Here is an 18642-nt window from a genome sequence, read left to right on the forward strand (position 1 = left end):
ATTCTTAATTTGTTCCTATTTGTCAGAAACACTGTTGTTTTCCCACTTCATTTATAGCTCCTTTATCTGAGGACTTTCTCACTGGCATTTCTTTAAATTATTCCTTCAAGCCCAAAATTATTACAATTATTTGGAAAAAATGTACTTCAGTATTTTTTTCTGCTGTCATACTTCATTGCTTCTACCCCTCATGACAACCAAATATATATGTTCAGCTGTGGTGCCCTTTATTTCTGGGAGTGTCCTTAAGAGGGGTGGATTGAAGCACGGGGATATTCCCTGCATTACCGAACCTTGTTTTAAAAAAAGGAAAAAAGGGTGGCGTGAAAATCCTGCAGCCGCTGCTTTCTCGCAGGGATGGCGGGGGCCAGCCTGCCTAATTCCTCAGATTAAAAGCAGCAGTCGGGTGGCCGTAGGTTCCAGAGGCAGCATGAAGACAATCTAAACAGCATCATGATTAGAAACGTACAGAGCATGTGGCTTTCATTAGCTACAGGCTGAAAACCACAGTACAACTGAGGAGCGGGGCCTCAGCGTCAGCAGTGTGCCTGCCAATCAAACAAGCAGACATGTTTTGACTGATGAGCTTTCTAGAAAACCGATAAAGACATTTTAGTGGTTAAATAGAGCAAAACTGACATGTCATTACATAAACAATGTCTCTTTTATCAAGTGCTGGCAATTTGATACAATCTAACACATTTTAAATTAGGCCCACATGGCGTGCGCTATAATGAACCAACAAACTGATCACCGGTTTTATCACATTCACTGCAGTAGACGATGTAGCAGAAATAGTTTTACCTGATTTTAGAGTGCTCAAAGCTCAAAGACACTCAAAACAAATGCCCCAAAAAATAAATGTGATTCATAAAACCCACTGTGTTTACAAATACATATAGTGTCACATACAAAATTTAGGAAAGCAGTAAACTTCGATGTAGTCTTCATCAGGTGGTCAATAATTTACATAAAGTGCAAAAATCGCAAACACAGAACAAGTAGAAATGAAAAAACAAGCACATTAAAGTAAATTTACAGCTTTGTATCACAAACCCACACATCAGATTTGAAAAAAAAAGACAAGACTTGCCCTGAATTTGGTACAGTACAAAGGTCAGTGCGGTACAGGAGATGTAAACATTGAGCTGAGATTGGAAAGAACGTAAAAAAAAAACAAACAAATGTAGAATAATTTTATCATAAATAAATGCCTGGGGGCGATGCTGTTCCCTTTATTTATTCAACTTTCAGTTTGTTTGGTGCGCGCTTCATTTTCTTTGGTTTTGTTGTTGGTCTGGGGGAGGAGACCAGAAGGGGGCTAGGAGCTCTTTGCCCATGTGATGACGATAACACAGAAACTGATGACTCCCATAATCACGCCAAAGACCACGAGTAGTGCAGCCTGAAGGGGAGAGAGGAGAAAGAAAAGAAAAGAAAAAAATCGAAATAATTACCAGATTACCTCAAAATATAATGTATGCAACTTCATCGCCAGATCTTCTATTTACGGAAGAGCTCATTTACCCCAACAGAGTCGAAGGACCTGAGGGGCTGCCTGCTGATTTTGAGGTAGAAGATGCCCGGAAAGACAAATAAGAGGCAGCTGGATGTTGTTGATCCTGAGGAACAAACAGGAAAGGCTCATGATAGGAGATTTATAAACTGTTTGAGCAGGACTCCAGCCATCAATTATGTATAAGCAGATACTGCAGTTCTAGCCAGTACAATCAATAACTGTGGGCTACTGGGATATTGGCAGCTTATAATGCCTGTTCATATTTAAAAGGTTACAGGTAAGGAAATAAAAATATATCTATAATTTATGAACAATATAATATCTATTGATATACACCCCCCCCCCCCCCCCCCCACTCCCATATGTTAAAAGTATTTTCAAAGTACCACATACCTACTACTCCAAACACATTTCTGATATCAGGCACAAAGATGGCGAGTATCAGCACCACACACAGGATGGTTAGAGTTGCAGCGATGTGGATCAGCCAAGAAAAGGCACGCCCCCCGAAAAGCATCAAAATTGCAGCTTTACGGGCCTGCAGCAAGCACACAGACACAGACAGTACCCATTCAAGCTGAAAGCACTCGAGTGTTATTGCAACTAAATGTCTTAAAGCAGAAAGAAGGAAAGTGAAGTAATCTGCTTTTCTGGCAGCTGTAACACAGTAACAGAGCCAGATGAATTTTCTAGGCGACAATAAATTTAAATTGATAAAGTGAAAGAGTAAAAAGGTGGAACTGAAAAATAAAACCATCTTGATCACAATAACAACATAAAAATGATCAACAAAGCCTTCAAGTATTTTCAGTTCAGTTCTTCAGTTTCACAGTTTGAGTAAAAAAAGAAAAAAGAAGAAGCACTAAACAAACCTGTGTGGAAAAAGCATCGTTATTATTATTATTATTATTATTATTATTATTATTATCATCATGATGATGATGATGATGATGATGATGAAGCAGGTCTACTCACAGGGAAGTGTATAAGTGGCACAGTCAGCAGCACAGACAGGAGGATGGCCAGTCGAACCGCTATCACCATGGTGTCCCGGGGCAAGTATGCATCATAACTGAGGAGCAGCTCGGATTCCACGTGAGCTAAAAGTTAGAAGATGAAAACAGAGATGGGACAATGCTTTCCTTTGAATGAAAGTGTCCCTGATGACTTACCGTAGAAGGTGAGGTAGCCAAACAGCGCAGAAATAAAGTACAGCAAGAAGCTGAGGCTGATGCCGATATTCGTGACCTTCTGCATCCTGGCTTTGGTAGGTCTGAAAGACAAAGCCATAATAATGCATTCACGTGACAAGCACCTATTATGGTCATTTCCAGCTCCATATTTTATTCATAGACTTAGAATATCTTTAAATGATACATAACAATTATAATTTATCTTATTATCCTATCCTGGGCCTTGGTGTAGCCCCTAAGTCAGGTCATTTAACCTCCTCTCCACATAGAAAGCAAACTGTAGGAAATGCATGTAGAGGAGCCTAAAGCCTGAGCTTCTGACTCACGCATCCTCTAACTACTTGAAACTTTGCCGTGTTTAATATAAGCAGCTGTTTTCTGTCATAACTGGATACATATGACAGAAAACAGGCAAAAATAGTAGAAATAAACGCGAAGCTGACCGATCCAGTTCGCAGTAGATCGGCAGGACAGCCGTGTGGCACAGAAAGGAGAAGGCCATGGTGGGGATGGCATAGGCACTCTGCAACACAAACACACACACACACACACACACATCAGTCAGAGCACAGCCGTCATTAACAAATTAACAACCTACTCAGTTACACTGGAGGGAGGAGGTAGGTGGGTCAAGGTATGGTCCTCATAGTAGTAATTACTGCTTGGGCTGCTAAGAGTGAGGATGCAAATCGAAATGTGAGAACTTTCTGAACTTTTCTTCCACTAAATGCATCTTATACTATGTGCAAGTATACATCTATAGTGCCGTGTGAGCACATTATAGGAAACGGTCGAGAAAGTGTAAGTCGGTGTCACGTGTCAGCTGCGTAGTGTGCTTGAGTTCCACATGTACAGGTTACACTTCACAGGTGAGAGTGTGACCTGTCAACACAGTGGAGCAGCTGCAGCAGATCTACGTTTAACAGCTTCTCACTGCCACCTCAAAGCCTCCGCGTGTTCAGTGCCGAGGAAAAACGCTGGTTTCCTATACGTACCTTACTAGAGATGACGAAGAGTTTTGGAGAACACTCTGAGTCAGAGGAATTTGATATCTGGAGAAACAAGGTGAAAAAGTGAGCCGGTTATTTCTAGAAAGAGATGAGTTCAGCAGTGCTGCTGCAAATAGTAAAGCTTAATTTCAAGCTTAAGGGAAACAAGTATTCTAATATAGCTCATAGCAGGTTTTTTGTATGGTCTGTTTAATTCCTAAAGGTCAGAGTTGATTTCCAGGATCAGGCAAGGTTATCTGGACTTCCTGTCCTTCAGGAACAGCATCAGTTACCATACACAGATCTGTGCAGCCTTCTCTGGTCCTCATCAGCATGTGCAGACACAATCAGTAAGCTCAATCTCCTGGGCTTTCCTCTTAATCCCGTGCCCGTGACCTTCTGGACCATACTGCACCAGATCTGTGTTGTTTTCAAAAGAGTATTTATGTGCTGAAAGAAATGCTGTTCTTACCTTGAAGGCACCTGAAAGGGACGTTATATTGTGGGGCAGTGGGCAGGGGATGGACCATTTCTTGACCACGACCTACACGAGATAATAAATAAAGTCAAAAATGAAAACAAACAAACAGATGGACGTATGGAGGTTCGTGTCAGAGCTTACCACAACTGCAAAGTACAGCATGAATAAGAAGGCGAGACTACTAGTGTATCCCAGGAAGCCTGTAAGGACGGGAGAAAGATCTATCAAGAAGCAACCAAACAAGAAAAAAAATAAATAACACGCTTGAGGATCGCTTAACGTACCAATTTTAGGCAACAATGACAGAGGTAGAACGACACAAAGTGTGATTATGATCAGAAGCAGCCTGCCATCCTCATACCAGGCATTTCTGGAAAATAAATAAATGAATGAATGAATAAAAACAGCAAGGGAGTGAACTATTACAGGTTAACACTGAATTAAGCCACGTTTTATTATCAGGTCAGGGATAGGAGAGAGTATTCTTCCATGCCTTAAGATGGGCCGGCTCTGGAAATTTGTCTCCATTTCGTGCTCAAATACAGAGCGACAGATTCATCATGTGGTATGAATTAAAGGCTTTAGCTCTTGCAAACCATAACAATTATGTAATTCACATGCAAACGTTGTGTCGCTCCATCAGATGAGACCACATTTCACTTGCTGGGTTTTTGGAGAGGGGGAATAATATTTTCCTTTGCCGAGGGATAGCCTTGGCAGTTCATTCGAGATCGGGGAGTAAAATGAGGAGGAGGAGGGGGGTGGGGGCTTGGCGTTCGAGGTGACACATGTGGAAGGCATGCCGGCTCCACCGGGGTCGGTCGAGGTGGGTGCTGCCCGGCTCTCTGCTGCGGGTTGTATGCGGGGGTCGTGAGGGACTGGCTCCACCGCTCTTTATGGGGGCTTCCAGAGTCAAGCAGCACCTGCTCTGACAACATCAACACCCACTGACCCCTGTTTGGCAGTTTCACAGCTGTGGCGTTACCATAGGCGCTGATGGATTTGTCTCCGCATCTACACCGTTTCTACCCTGTAACTGGATGTCACCGAGACCTCTGCTCTGACCTGGACTCTCTCTGGTCCAATCAGGTCTGCTCCAAGCCAAGTTTACACAAAGTATTCGACCCAATCTTAATTAAGGCGAGGCCGGTTTATTTGCACATTACTTTTCAACAAGAAGCACTTTAAATTAAAGAAAAAAAAGCTCTCATTCCTGCAGACATTTTTGTAAAAAAAAAGAAAAAGGGATCTCTGGAGGCTGCAGGCTTACTGTAAAGTCACAGGATACCTAGAAGAACCATGAAATGTGGAACATTTCATGCTATAACGAGATGCAGGATAGCTCTCGGTTAAAGCCGGAGCACGACTGCCAATGAGTCAATCTCGAACATCAGCATAAATCTGGCCGCGCACAATCCCAGATCCACAGCTGTCCGTGTCTTTGGCCTTGAATTTAAACGCGATGAGAGAAGCGGGACACACGCAGTCTGTTAGCAGCAGCGCAGAAAAGATTGAGCGTGACTTTGTTTTCGCTCTGCCGTATTATGATAAATGAGCCAGATAAAAGAAACGCGTTTTAATATAAAACAACTCATTTATTTGGGCTTTGATGGAATCGAATGTGCGCGTCTGTTAACATCTCAAAGCCGCTCATTAACAGAAATGTTTTGTTTCCCTCAGCAGTGAGCTGTAATTAGAATGGCAAAACTGATATCCCCTTGTATCAGTCTGATTCCGGGGAACATGTGTGAGAGATTTTGGGGGGTGGGGGTGAAAGGAGAGCGCTAATACAAAGCAGCTGTGTGTGGAAGATTCAGATGTTGACGGATAGGGCTGAGAGCAGCTACAACTCTTGCTTAAACCAGTGTGGCCAATAATAAAGTGATAGAAGTTACATTCTTTGCCAAGGACTTCTCTGCAGGCATGTCCACGCAGACCAATGAAAGGCACTGGCTGCTGCTGATAGGTGATGAATGGCTCTCGTATCGGGAATACATTTCCTGTGGGCATGCCTCACGCTACACGACAGACAGAGAAAACATTAGCAGTGTATTTTGGTTTAGCGAGGGAGCTTCCCCGACATTATTCATGCGCTTCTTATTGCCCGACTAATTCCAGTTTGTGTAGCTTTGTGGCGCACAAGTGTCAAATTTGACTTATTTAAAAAAGGCCAAAAGGTATAATCTACAACATCATGGGAACAGGAATGACTCATTCTTTATCTCAGTGCAGCTAATTCAAAAGAATGACTTTGTTCAACCCGCAGCTGTGACAGATTTTGAGCTGAATTTCTTTTTTGGCAAACGAGGGAGCTCACAGCATTGGATATACCCACCCTGGGCTGTCTGCACTCAGGAGGCTGTTGATGGCTGCAGGAAGCTCCGACTTCAAGATGAACAAATAGGATGACATGGCTGAGAAGCGAGAGAACAGAAAGGGTTCAGAAATTGAGTGTTTATTAAAAAAAAGAAAGAAAAAAAAGCCCATAATCACACCAAGCTACTAAATCATAAAAACAGCAGATGAATGTGTGCTGTCACAAGCAATCATAAGCTGCTGTGTGAGGATGATGAGCGTTTTTCCAGTGTGAGGAAATAGCAGGGTGGAAGGGGGGGGGGGGGGGGGGGGGGGTTACTACGGCTCCAATGCAAACGGGTGGGGCAGGCAGCTCAAGGGGATCACCGGCAAAGCCCTTGGCATAGAGGAGCGGACATTATGCAGGACTTCCAACTGCTGGAGACCGCGAGTAGCAGCCATGACGAAGAAGTGCGAAGGGGGGAGGAATGCTAACAATAATGATCTCTGACGCTAATCCAGGTACTTCTCCCCCTTTCTCCACCTCACTAGGAAACAGGATACTTCCCTGTATGCACAGGCAACCAATCAGAGAGAGAGAGGGGGGGGGTCACTTTTTGTGAGTATTAGAAGCCCCAAAAACAAGAAAGCAAGCAAGAAAGGGGGAAGAGAGCATCATCAGAAGTGAGCACGTTTGGTATTCAGATGCAGTGTGTGGCCAGTTATAAAGGGAGATAATGTTAAGGGATTTAGATTTGTGAAGCCACGCTAGCCAGAGTTAGTTGGGCCCTTATTGCCTCGGAGGGCAGATCTTGCGCTTGCCGTTAAATAAGCCTGGCCTTAATCCCCCAGATCCTGTATTTGTTTATGAAAGAAAATTCCCCCAGCAACACTTCGGCCCACACAGACGCACGGACATTCCCTCTCTGAGAATAACTGCAGACATTTTATGTAAGCGCTCAAATCTGTCAATAAGATGTTACTCTGAGGCTGCGGGGTTTTTTTTAGCGGATTAATCAAAAACGTACCCTGGGAGAGTTCATCCGTCAACTTAAAGAAAGCATGAAAGTTTTTTTTATATTATATGTATCGTTTTAAGCCACAGACAAATAAAGACATGCTGACAGAGATCACACACAGCAGACATGATGCAATGGTTTCGTTCGATGCAGCTGGTTACTGTAAGTATAACACCACATCTGTGGAAACTGCTGGTGGGACAGTATTTGCATCTTTAAAAAAAAAAGCAGGGAGGGGGAAAAAAAAACCCTGAGTGAAGAGAAAGCGTTGCCAAGTGGTAAGAAAACGTATTAGAATAATAAGTACGTATGTAAACTTCAAGAAAAGTTGACCTAAACCTTCTGTGTGTGGTCAGCAAATAGCGGCAGAGTGTGCTCAACAAAGGCCAGAGCCACTTTCATTTCATTAAGGACAAGGGCCGAAGCCGGCTGTGAGAGCCCTGGGCTGGTCAGTAATTAAGGTCAATTGGCCCATCAGCCTTTGGCAGTGCAGATGAATGTTTACCCAGAGTGAGGCTAATTGCACTCTTATAAAAGGAGCCCGGGGTATAGACAGATGCATGCTGGAGTGCTGGCTCTCACACTCTCACACATATTGCCCCCATGCTGGGAAAACCGCACACATACCAGAGGGCACGGCAATAATCCACTCAGCCGTGCCACTAATGACTGCAGAGGAGCTATCACCTCAGCTCTCGACTGTCTGGGAAGCACGGTTTGTGGCTGAGGAATGACAGTAAGAGAAAGAGAGAGAGAGAAGTGAGGGGGTGGGGGAAATAAAGGGAGGGGTCCCATTAGGCTACTCCACACACAGACGGTGGGAGTGGGTTTACCATCAGCGATCAATTAGAGGAGAAGTCATGTTTCAGGCTCAGGGGAGGAGACAGCGGCTGCAGGGTCAGAGGTTATCAGGGAATCGAGATAATAGCCACACAGGAGGGTGGCTGTAAAACACCAGCCATTTGGGCACCAGCAGGAGGCGCTATCTACCTCCAAAATAAACTGACCATAGTCTGACCCTGCAGCACTCCTCACCCTCTTCACCACCCTTCTCCTATAAAAACCCACAAAAATCAGTTCCTGTCCAGCATGTCAGAAATGATGTATGTAACTGCACATTGAACCGGGGGCTCACTTACCACCGATATTTTGGATAAGAATAGCGATTCCAACCAGAACCTAAAAAGACAGTCAGTGTGAGCAAGTTCTCTGGTCACGGTGGAAAAACTTGTAAAAACTTTTTGGCAGGGCAAATGTGCAGCAATCCAAAAATCAACACTTACTTTTCCTGGTTTTTGTAAGGCTTTCCCTCCGAGGTCTTCATATGAATTGATACCTAAAGCCAAGAAGAAGAGGGAAAAAAAGAAGAATCAGACATGAAAACGATGTCAGGATGACTATCACATCACAAAATTCTTCATGGAAAAATGGGATTATCTGGTTTTTATCTCCTCTCTTTGCTCCTGTAAAATATTATTTAAACATCATCTGAAGTTTCTCACAATGAGGATGCAAATAATAAGTAAATGGAACGGGAAAAAAAAATCAAGTGAGGGTGTTTAAATGTAACAACTCTGGATGAAGCCCCCTGGATACACCCACAGAGACGTGTTACCCTGCATCCCACCCACCTGTTTGGTCACAGAGCTTCAGCAGGAGGTGTATAGAGTACGCAGCCAGGCTGGACACCAGCACCAACAGGATACTGGAAAAAAACGTTTCTCATCATATCTTTACAAGCACGTATCAAATTGTAAAGCAAAAATAAACACTGGGAGACACAGTTTTAGATGCTCTATAGGAATTATAACAAACTAATCCAGATATCGTCTGGGATACCAGGGGTCAAGTCATGCATTTTTCTGCCTTACGCACCGAGAAGATTCTTACCAAAACCCAACTATTCCAGTGCTAGCCATGGCATAAGCTAGACCCAGTATGCCACTGCCCATGATTGCATTCATCAGGTTAAACACAGAGGAGGCGAAGGAGGCACCTTTGGCTCTGGATAGCACAGCTCCCTGCACATATAACACACAATATAAATAGCATGAAGAAAAAGATGCAGCAGAAGAAATCTGATTATTTTTGTAAGAGCCTCAGGAAGATTACTCATGACAGTATTAAGAACAACTGGCTTGCCCTGATGATGGATGTCATGAAAAGAGCACAGCAGTGGCATGGAGGATCAGGGAATGGAAATGGGAATGGATGGAGAGGGATTTGAGCTGCTGGCTGTGGGACAGCTGCCTGAGCTCAGGATAAGGGGAGCTGCCCAAACTGCTTGACCTCTCTAATGGGGGATATCCTGGACAGAACGAGTGGCAACTCTTGTGTCAGTGTCACAACAAGCTTAGATTGACCTTCAGGCTGTTGCAGTCCCCCCTGTTACAGTACTGAGAGACAGGAAGTGAACTAAGACCCCAAATGAATAAAAATACAAAGTAGCTGGAGTTTATTGTAAAGCATGGCACACTGAGGTAAAGCTTATCCCAGCTTGCACAGGGTACAATTCAACACAGTTGGAAGCAAAACAAGAAGAAATCAAACCACTGTGATGGATGTTTGGAGACAAAGTTAGAGAGCCAAAGCTGAGTTGGTTTGGACGTGCAGAGGAGGGAGAGTGGATATATTGGACAAGGAATGTTGAAGATGGAGCTGTCAGGCAGGAGAAAAGAGAAAGACCACACAGATTGTTGATGGATCTATTCAAGGAGATCATGCAGAGGGTTGGTGTGACAGAGGAAGATGCTAAGGATAGGCTGAGACCGAGGCAAATGATCTGCTGTGGTGACCCCTAAACAGAGTAGCCAAAGGAGGGAGAACATGTTGTTTTCAGTACTTTGCAAACATGTGTACGTCCAGATTGAGCCGCATGTTCACACCATGATGACAAAATTTATGGTAACCCTCACATACTCCCACTGAATCAACAACACACACCACACACTATGTCTTGCTTAGATTTGAACTGTAACTCTATATTGCTCACTGAAATCAGCCACATAAACTAACAAAATCAAGCTAGAAAGAGTCTCTCATTACCTTTAGACAGACAAGCTAAAACTTCTAAACTCTCTAAACATACATTACTGATGTTTTAAAAATGACTGTAACAGTCATTTTTAATATAATGCTGTAATACGGGTGAGGTCAAAAAGTTTTTGTCTGAAGTTAAAATTCTAAACACTTAAGTGGGCACTGAAATAGTCTCTGTGTCACAATAAAGTCTTTATCTGCATTATCAGTGCACTGTTTTAGCTTCAAGTAGCTTCAGCAAACAACATTAAATTAATCTAGTCTGACATCAAATCAAAGAATAAGTGGTTCAAAGGCTGAAATATGAATTTGGTTTGTTGTTGTTTTTCCCCCCATTTTCCCCTGCACACTATTAAAATGGCACATTCTGAAGAGGTGACACTTTGGTTTCTGCAGAGTTTTTGCAGGATTCATCAGCAGCTTTGAGCAGTCTGTCAGCGTGTATGTGGACAACTGATTTAATATAACCACAACAACATCCTCAAATGAGGGACTGACAGTAGAATTGTCCATTTAACTGTGAAACCATGGTATGTAATTAAATCACGCTTCTCTTTCACACCAACCCTCTTCCTGTCCTTGACTACATCCATAGTCTCCTCTGAGGTCTTCCTCTTTCCCTTTTGCCTGGCAGCTCCATCTTCAATATCCTTGGTCTAATATAGCCACTATCCCTCCCTCCAAACAGTCCCGACTTTGTCCCTGTGATGTACTCCTTTCTAATCCTGTCCATCCTGGTCACTTGTCTCCAAGCACTCTCTTGTTCACCTCTCTTGTGCCCTGTCTGGTCCTTTGGATTTTTAACCAGTGAAATACTGAAATAATGCCAGTATATTAAAAAAAAAAAAAAATCATATATTTGTCTACTTCAATTTTGGACATAATTTACTAGCAAAAAAAAGACAAAGCCCAAAGGAAACAAAGTTAGAGATTAGCATGAGAGGGGGGAAAAAGAAGAAGAAAGAGAGGTTCTGGTGTTGGGTGTACTTTCACTGCAAGTGCTGACACAGGCAGAAAACAGATGAACAAGCAGTTCAAAACAAGCACGTGATATTTTTCCTGGACATTTTGACAGCCTGATTTACTGACAACACTACAAAAACCAGCCATTTTAACTGCTGTAATTCACAGTGTATTATTAAATTAAACAAAAAAAAGTCACTGTTGATGTTTGACTTTTATTTTTTTAAATTTGGACCATTTAAAATATGTTTATTGAACTGTGATTTTAGATTTGTTGCAATTATTGCTACCCCTTCGCCAGATTTGAAGAAAAAAAAATCATTTGTCAAATGTCTCTTGGATAAATAAAGTTATATAAAACACATAAATTCTTCCTTGTGACAGAAACACATTTGTTTTCTGTAGATTTTAGGTCAGCAAGTCATTCAGCGCAGTTTCACTTTTGGGTCTTCGCCTGTTGTTTTACCTGTAACAGAGGTGCAGTCTCTTCGGTGTCCTGGGCGGTGCGTTCACGGACCACGTCCACATCGTTGTTGATGCTCATTGTGGGTGGGGAACCGAAGCGGGAAACAAATTTATTAGTGTAAAAAAAAAACCCTCGCAGATTGAGAGGAGACGGGGAGCCGCAGAGTTACGATACCATCTCAAACTCTCCTCCTCTAAACTTGTCAGCTGATCACTGTTGATGTTGAGTCACGTGCCTCTTATTTCCGTCGCGTTCTACACGTCAGAAATTACACCGTGCAATCAAAATGCGAGTCGCTGCTCGCTTGACCAATCACCGCTCGACGGTGGTCGACGTCTTATGACGTAGTTCAAGCATGCCTGTGATCGGAGGATGTTGAGGTGAGCTGTCTGGATCTGGTTTATCGTTAGTGGTTAATTGTATACTTTTGTTTTAAGCTTTGTTCTGATAATTTGAATGTTTTTTCTTTTCTGCCTGATTATTACGGCGTTATTATGTTCGTAGGTTTCTCGGCAGGATCTTTGTATCTGCACAAACTCAAAGGAGCCTGAATCCTGCCACTGTGCACCGCTGCTTTTGCTCTGCAGCGTATCCTTGCTTGGCTGTGAAGCCCATAATGGAGCCTAAACTGTACCGACCCCCTCCAGAGGTCCGGGGTATGACCTCTCTGGACAAAGACGCCTTCACACAGACTATTACAGTCCCTGCTCTACGGGTGCCCATTGGGGTCTTAAACAAAGTAGTGAAAAGCCTAAAAAAGTCGAGCATCCAGCGCCCTGGTGTGCCCAGGGTGGTTCAGGACAAAGAGCAGAGTAGCGACTTTCGCTTGGTCCTGTTGGACCCTCGCAGAGTCTCCTCGCCGAGCTCCTTCAGTGAGACTGAAGCTGAGGCTCTGAGGTCGTTCAGTGTCAGTGAGGAGCTCCACTACTATGAGCTGAAGCTGACCTATGACAACCTGAAGAGCGAAGAAGTGCTGGAGGCTGTGCTTCCCCAAGGTCAGGATGTGACCTCTGCGTTCAGTCGGGTGGGCCACATCGCACACATGAACCTGAGGGACCACCAGCTCACATACAAGAACCTCATAGGTGAGAGGCTGCTGCCTGGACCGGGGGAGGTTTTATCACAAACTGAAGTATCTACACTTCTTTCTGCTTATTTATTCACTTTATTTTTTTTAATGTGTCACCCAAACTTACCTGTGTCTTAAAATGTCAAAATGACAAGTACATCTGACTAAATACAGCTAACAGAAACAGTGGATCAGCTGGGATCACCCATCATTTCCAAATTTACAGTAAGGCTTCTTTTCTGTGCCTTCTCTTGCAGGTCAGGTGATCATGGACAAAAATCCTGGTGTCACCTGTGTGGTCAATAAGACGAACATAATCGATTCCACTTACCGCAACTTTAAGATGGAAGTGCTGGCTGGAGAGGAGAACATGGTCGCCAAAGTATGTGTAGTTCCACAGAGCCCTCTGTTTCACACTTGTTATTACATATGTTCAGTGCACAGGCTAATCGCTGTCCCGATCCCGATCCAGGTGAAAGAAAACGGGGTGACGTACGAGTTTGATTTCTCTCGCGTGTACTGGAACCCTCGGCTGAGCACAGAACACCAGCGGGTGGTGCAGCTCGTCAAGCGCGGCGACACTGTGTTTGACATCTTCGCTGGCGTCGGACCCTTCGCCATCCCAGCTGCTCGCTTAGGTGCCAGCATCTTAGCCAACGACCTCAACCCAGAGTCCTACCGATGGCTGCAGCATAACTGCAAACTCAACAAGGTGGAGAGCAAAGTCAGAGCCTTCAATCTGGACGGCAGGGCGTTCATCCGGGGACCTTTAAAGCAGGAGCTGCCTGTACTGATGAGGGGAACATCTGCCATTCATGTGGTGATGAACCTGCCTGCCTTAGCTCTGGACTTCCTGGATGCGTTCAGGGGCCTCCTGCACCACCAGGAGCCTCCTTGTGACGAGAACCTACCTACAGTGCACTGCTACGGCTTCTCCAAAGATGATGACCCTGACACAGATGTGGTGGAGAGAGCTTCCCGCAGCCTCGGATTCCCTCTGAAGAACCGATGCTCTGTGCATTTTGTGCGCAACGTGGCTCCTAACAAAGATATGATGTGTGTAAGGTTCACACTCCCTAAAGATATCCTCTTTGGAAGTGATGCTGAAGAGTCAGGTAAGGAATCACTCCTTCTTATGAGGTCTTTTCCAAAAGAAAAGGCTCAAACATCCCATAAATGTAGGAAGAAGAGGAATTGAAAATAAACAAGAGAAAAGCATGTTTCCTCAGTTTTCTGTCATAACATTTTAAGTTCCCACTTTACTTAGACATTACTTAGCCCATAGTGTGAATTTTGCATGCATGGGGATGATTTCTGTGACCATAATTTAGACACAATTAAAAGTAAAGCATGAATACCTGAACTCTCTGCCCCCCTCTCACGGACAATAACCATATCCAACTTCTTAATAGCAATGAACTGGTCTGCATTGGTGCATCATATCTTTATTCTCTTCCCCCCCCTCCCCCCCCCCCCCCCTCTTTCTTAAATAGATAACTATCATATCTGATATCATATCTCACAGTACAATAATATTGAATGGGTTGCATTGTTGTATTTTGTCATGTTTCTCAGGTCTTTGTCTGAATTTCTACGAACATTATTGCTAAGGATTGTCTTATTGCATTGGAGTCACACTGGGTTAAATATGTACACTTGGGTTTTAAGGGGTATTTATTATTTTCTTCTTTTTTTTGGGTTGTATGGAAGCCCCAAACGCAATTTCATTGTTCTTGACAATGACAATAAATAAATAAATACTAAATACTAAATACCTGTGTTTGCGCTGTTATATGTGCTGAAATTCCAGAGCTAATTTTCAACGTTGGCACAGAGATGGTTTCCATGATGCTTTTTTCTGTTTGTCTACAGAACAAATTGAAGAGCCAGCCTCAAAGAGACAGAAGTGTGAAGAAACTACAAATGCAACGTAAGGATAAATATCGACTTGGCACAATGAGGACCATGAGGATCAGCGTAGGAGCCGACTTTATTTTTTGCACTTAAATATTGTTTATTTGAAGAAGTCACGGCTCAGCTTTGTGACTAAGTCATTTGCATTTTCTTTTTTTAAATTCTGGCCTGCGTTTAATTTTAAAATAAATCTGCAAAATGATAGACAAAACCTCAGTGTTCATTGCCATTTATTTAAAAAATAAAGTTTGCACAAAATTTAAAAAGTTACATACAACATACATATAAGTCAGAGCACTCCCCACCCACAGCAGCGTAGTGGTAGTAGTGCAATATTTAAGGTCTTTTCAGTCACATTTCTAACTGGAGCAGCTTCTTCAGCCTCTCAGAGGGAACAGCCCGCTGAACGCGTCCTGGATGGCGCGATAACACGCCAAACCTGAGGTGTATCCTCCAGCTGTGTCCTGAGTCACGGCAGCCCGCACGTGATTCAGATACCTGAGAACAAATAGAAAGCTCTGCTGAGTAACGCAGGTTGGATATGTTAGAAATAATCTGCCTGGCCGGCACCCCGAAGGCTGCTTTTAAAGACTCTTCCTGCGAATGTAGCCTGAGTTTAAGTTTATTTTTGAAGGTTTTTTCCCTTCCTTCTCTCTGGTACCCTTTGGCCCTTTGATGAGATCAGCGAAGACGGACGTAGACATACACCGACAGTGGAACACCTTGTGCCTAAAAGTCTCTCCGACATGGCTCTATTAAAGTATTATAGCCGTTTTTATTTTTTCTAAGTGCTTACAGATGTATCCTGCCAAACCTCCTTTGCGGGGATCTTAAGCAAACGCGAACGTCACTGTTTATTTTCACAATTGTGCACGGGCAGAAAAAACAGTCACAGTGATAGCTGCCTCTCTACTTAAGTGCTCCGTCCCTTCCCAGTCGAGTAATTTCTCAAGTGTGTATTGTGCGCTTAAAAAGCGAGCCGTACCGTTTTCTCTTTCGTGTTACTACAAAGCAAAAAAAAGCAAAGGCCGCCAGCGATCCAGACAACACGTAGCCTTGCCCATCAATACTGCCCAAACCTCTCACGCCCCCCCGTCCTGCCATAGTCCTGGCAGAGGCGTCTAAAGCCCTCACACGAGTCTGGCTTTGTGGCCCCTGTTCCTGTGAGCTCGGGAAACTTCAAAGTGAAAAGTGAATCAAGAGCACAGACAGCACTCTGATTTCCATGCTCATTCAGGCTGCTTTACAGAGAAACCTAACACCTGCAGGGAGGCTCAGAGAGACTGACAGAGCCGAGGTGTATGTGAATGAGAGATGGATGAGGGGGGAAAAGGTGTTGGCGATAACACTTGCTGCATAGATCGGATTTTGCTTTCTGTTGTTCCTAAGAACCCAATAAAAACATTGAAAATGAAGGTGAAACATGCTTGGTAGCATGTCTGTGACATTAAAAACACAAACACCTCACAACAGAGTGAAAATAACAAGGAGGACAGCACAAAATGTCAACCAGACGGTGCACACAAAGACCACTAGAGAAACGGCACACAAGTTCAAAACAGGAGGCCCAGTGATTAATAATAACTTCATTAGGCCCAAGCTGCTGTAGCCTGTCCTTCAGAGCACTTGAGGGAGGTCTTCTCATATGGCTTCCTGCATCAGATGAGTGCTATCTATTGATTATATTGTACTGGGCCTTTTTAATGGTGAAAAAAGTGGGCTATTTACAGCCTGGCTAAGTCTGCTCTTCCTGCTAATCTAATCCCCAAGCTACTCATGTGGTCATTCCTTCCAAGAAAGCTGAGAGCTCTGTGTAACTTTATACCTGCCTGCCCCTAAGGAGGGAGAGAGGGAGAGAGCGCAGAAAGAGAACATGAAGGAGAGGGAGGAAGAGTGTAGTTGAGGGGGTTGGGAAGAGGAAGGAGGGGAGGATATGGGGGGAAATCACCTTTGGGTATCATCATCACAAACCCTCTTCTCTTAAACTAACCCTGCCTGCCCTCCGCTCACCCCTAACACCCGAGGTTAGTTCAGTTCTGCTCCATTAACTCGGCGGATAATATCCGCATCTTCCCATAAAGGCTAGATGTAAGTGAAGCTGAAAGATAAACTTCACATGACTGTACTTGACAGGACAGACCAGCAACAGAAGACGTGCAACAACAAGAATGCTTTTTTTTTTTTTTTTTTTAGCCAAACACCAACTTACGAAAAAAAAAAATTACTTGTGAAATAGACGCTTTGCTCCCCTCTGAACACTACTGCTACACTGTGTGCACCAATGCTCCTTCACCCCATCAGCTCCCCCCCCTCTCTCTCCGAGGACTGGACTGCCTTTTGTTTCGCAGGGCGCTGAAACCCAAGCCGTTTCGGCCGGTAACATCTTTCACTCTCCGGGCCCCACTGGAGCATTAGCTGCAACTCGATATGGGTCTTTTCAAAGCTTCGTATTATTGGGTAAATATGGGTCACTTTGGGCTCGCCCATTATGTCGCTAAGGGGGAGGCGGGAAAGGACGGGTGCAGGTGATGAAGACGACTGAATGACACAGTATGACACAGTGTGAGTGTTAGGACTGCAGTTGTCACAAGGGAATATGTAAAGGGGGGTCGGGTCGAGGTTTGACTCCAAGGAGTGATGGGTGTTATTTTCTCCAACAAAAGTATCATGACTTTAAGTAAACAATACTGTAATATTCCCCATATGGAAAACTCCCTCATATACAAGTCTAAGAGTATAATTTACATAAAAAGGTGGAGCTTTTGCAGATTTCTCACACAGCAAGATTACTTGATTTCTTTTAGCATTCACAAAAGCATAACAGCTGATAAGTGCTTGCATTATTTTTCAACCTCTGACTCTCACCATCTGCTGCTACCCTTTGCTTTAAGAAGCCATGTGCGGTTGGATCAAAACAGTTCCGAGTTAACAGTGTTTTTTTCCACTTGGGTCTGGAGCTCTGAATACCTGGGCAATGTCTCCTGCTAATGCTAATAACCATCAGAGGCTTTCCTGACGGGACCCCGAAAAAGTATTCTCCACTCCTGCTGCCTGGAAAACACTGCAGAGCCCCATCTCTAATTCAAAGTGAAAAGATAAGTGGTGAAATGTTCCGGCGGGTTTCCGCGCGATTTCCAGCTGAGAATGTGTGGCTCCTCTTTGCGTTTGGATCAGGGACGCCGCTCCCGAGCGAAGGGTGTTGGGGTTCTTCAGGGAAATGGCTGCGAAGCTGGGACCCTGAAGGGGAAAAACTACAGATACTACAAGGAGGTGCAGGCTGCGCTGGGCCTCTTGTCTAGACTCCATGTGTTGGCTAGAATTAGATTAAGAGGAGATGTGTGGAAGCCTGAGCTTGATGGAAAAGAAAAGAGGCCTGCAATGCCACAGTGACTATTTTGCCAAGCAGACACTTAATCAACATACAAACCACAAGGCGGACGCACATGACAGAAGAGCAATCTGAATCAGCCTTAAACAATGCTCAGTGCAGACCACTCTGTGTGGTTTGGCTGCTTTCATACATTCTTGTTTACCATGCGGCAAGTTTAAGGAGCGAAACAGGCTCCTACATACATGAAATTCTCAAGTCTTGACTTCTTCCTACACTACTGACCTGAGAGCAGAGCTCAGACTGACACCTGTCTGATTTTACAGACCTATCGCTGATCCGGGGTCACCACTTGTTTTTACAGCAC

At 44.0% G+C, this 18642-nt stretch overlaps 3 protein-coding genes across 7 annotated transcripts in view; 1 reads left to right on the forward strand and 2 right to left on the reverse strand.

The window, feature by feature from the left end:
• Window positions 1-587: 587 nt before the first annotated feature.
• slc38a6 (solute carrier family 38 member 6) lies at window positions 588-12207 on the reverse strand. 3 transcript variants are annotated; one of them, XM_026152545.1, is made up of 17 exons: window positions 9372-9402; window positions 9128-9201; window positions 8780-8832; window positions 8636-8675; window positions 8124-8219; window positions 7506-7527; window positions 6518-6596; window positions 4467-4552; window positions 4324-4382; window positions 4174-4245; window positions 3708-3764; window positions 3156-3235; window positions 2692-2792; window positions 2495-2619; window positions 1913-2057; window positions 1528-1622; window positions 588-1405 (listed from the first exon to the last, which is right to left on the reverse strand). In XM_026152545.1, the coding sequence occupies exons 3-17, from the start codon at window positions 8818-8820 to the stop codon at window positions 1322-1324; spliced, it is 1182 nt and encodes a 393-aa protein (XP_026008330.1). In that variant the 5' UTR covers window positions 8821-8832; window positions 9128-9201; window positions 9372-9402; the 3' UTR covers window positions 588-1321. The 3 variants fall into 3 exon arrangements, with proteins under 3 accessions (XP_026008330.1, XP_026008328.1, XP_026008329.1); XM_026152543.1 differs by lacking the exons at window positions 7506-7527; window positions 8124-8219 and adding an exon at window positions 11965-12207 and having other exon boundaries at window positions 9387-9517; XM_026152544.1 differs by lacking the exons at window positions 7506-7527; window positions 8124-8219; window positions 9372-9402 and adding an exon at window positions 11965-12207.
• Window positions 12208-12259: 52 nt separating this feature from the next.
• On the forward strand, window positions 12260-15132 carry trmt5 (tRNA methyltransferase 5). Its single transcript, XM_026151145.1, has 5 exons — window positions 12260-12344; window positions 12469-13049; window positions 13291-13415; window positions 13506-14148; window positions 14906-15132. The coding sequence occupies exons 1-5, from the start codon at window positions 12337-12339 to the stop codon at window positions 14965-14967; spliced, it is 1419 nt and encodes a 472-aa protein (XP_026006930.1). The 5' UTR covers window positions 12260-12336; the 3' UTR covers window positions 14968-15132.
• A 44-nt stretch (window positions 15133-15176) lies between these two features.
• The window catches only part of mnat1 (MNAT1 component of CDK activating kinase), a 35875-nt gene continuing 32409 nt past the window's right edge, over window positions 15177-18642 (reverse strand). For 2 of the 3 annotated variants that reach the window (XM_026151149.1, XM_026151147.1), the window contains exon 9: window positions 15177-15445. In XM_026151149.1, the coding sequence (XP_026006934.1) occupies window positions 15325-15445 (121 nt within the window). In that variant the 3' untranslated portion in view covers window positions 15177-15324. The remainder of the gene's footprint in view (window positions 15446-18642) is intronic. The other variant, XM_026151146.1, reaches the window with a different exon arrangement.

Source organism: Astatotilapia calliptera, chromosome 19, assembly GCF_900246225.1.
Source record: "Astatotilapia calliptera chromosome 19, fAstCal1.2, whole genome shotgun sequence".
Classification (NCBI taxonomy): Eukaryota; Metazoa; Chordata; class Actinopteri; order Cichliformes; family Cichlidae; genus Astatotilapia; species Astatotilapia calliptera.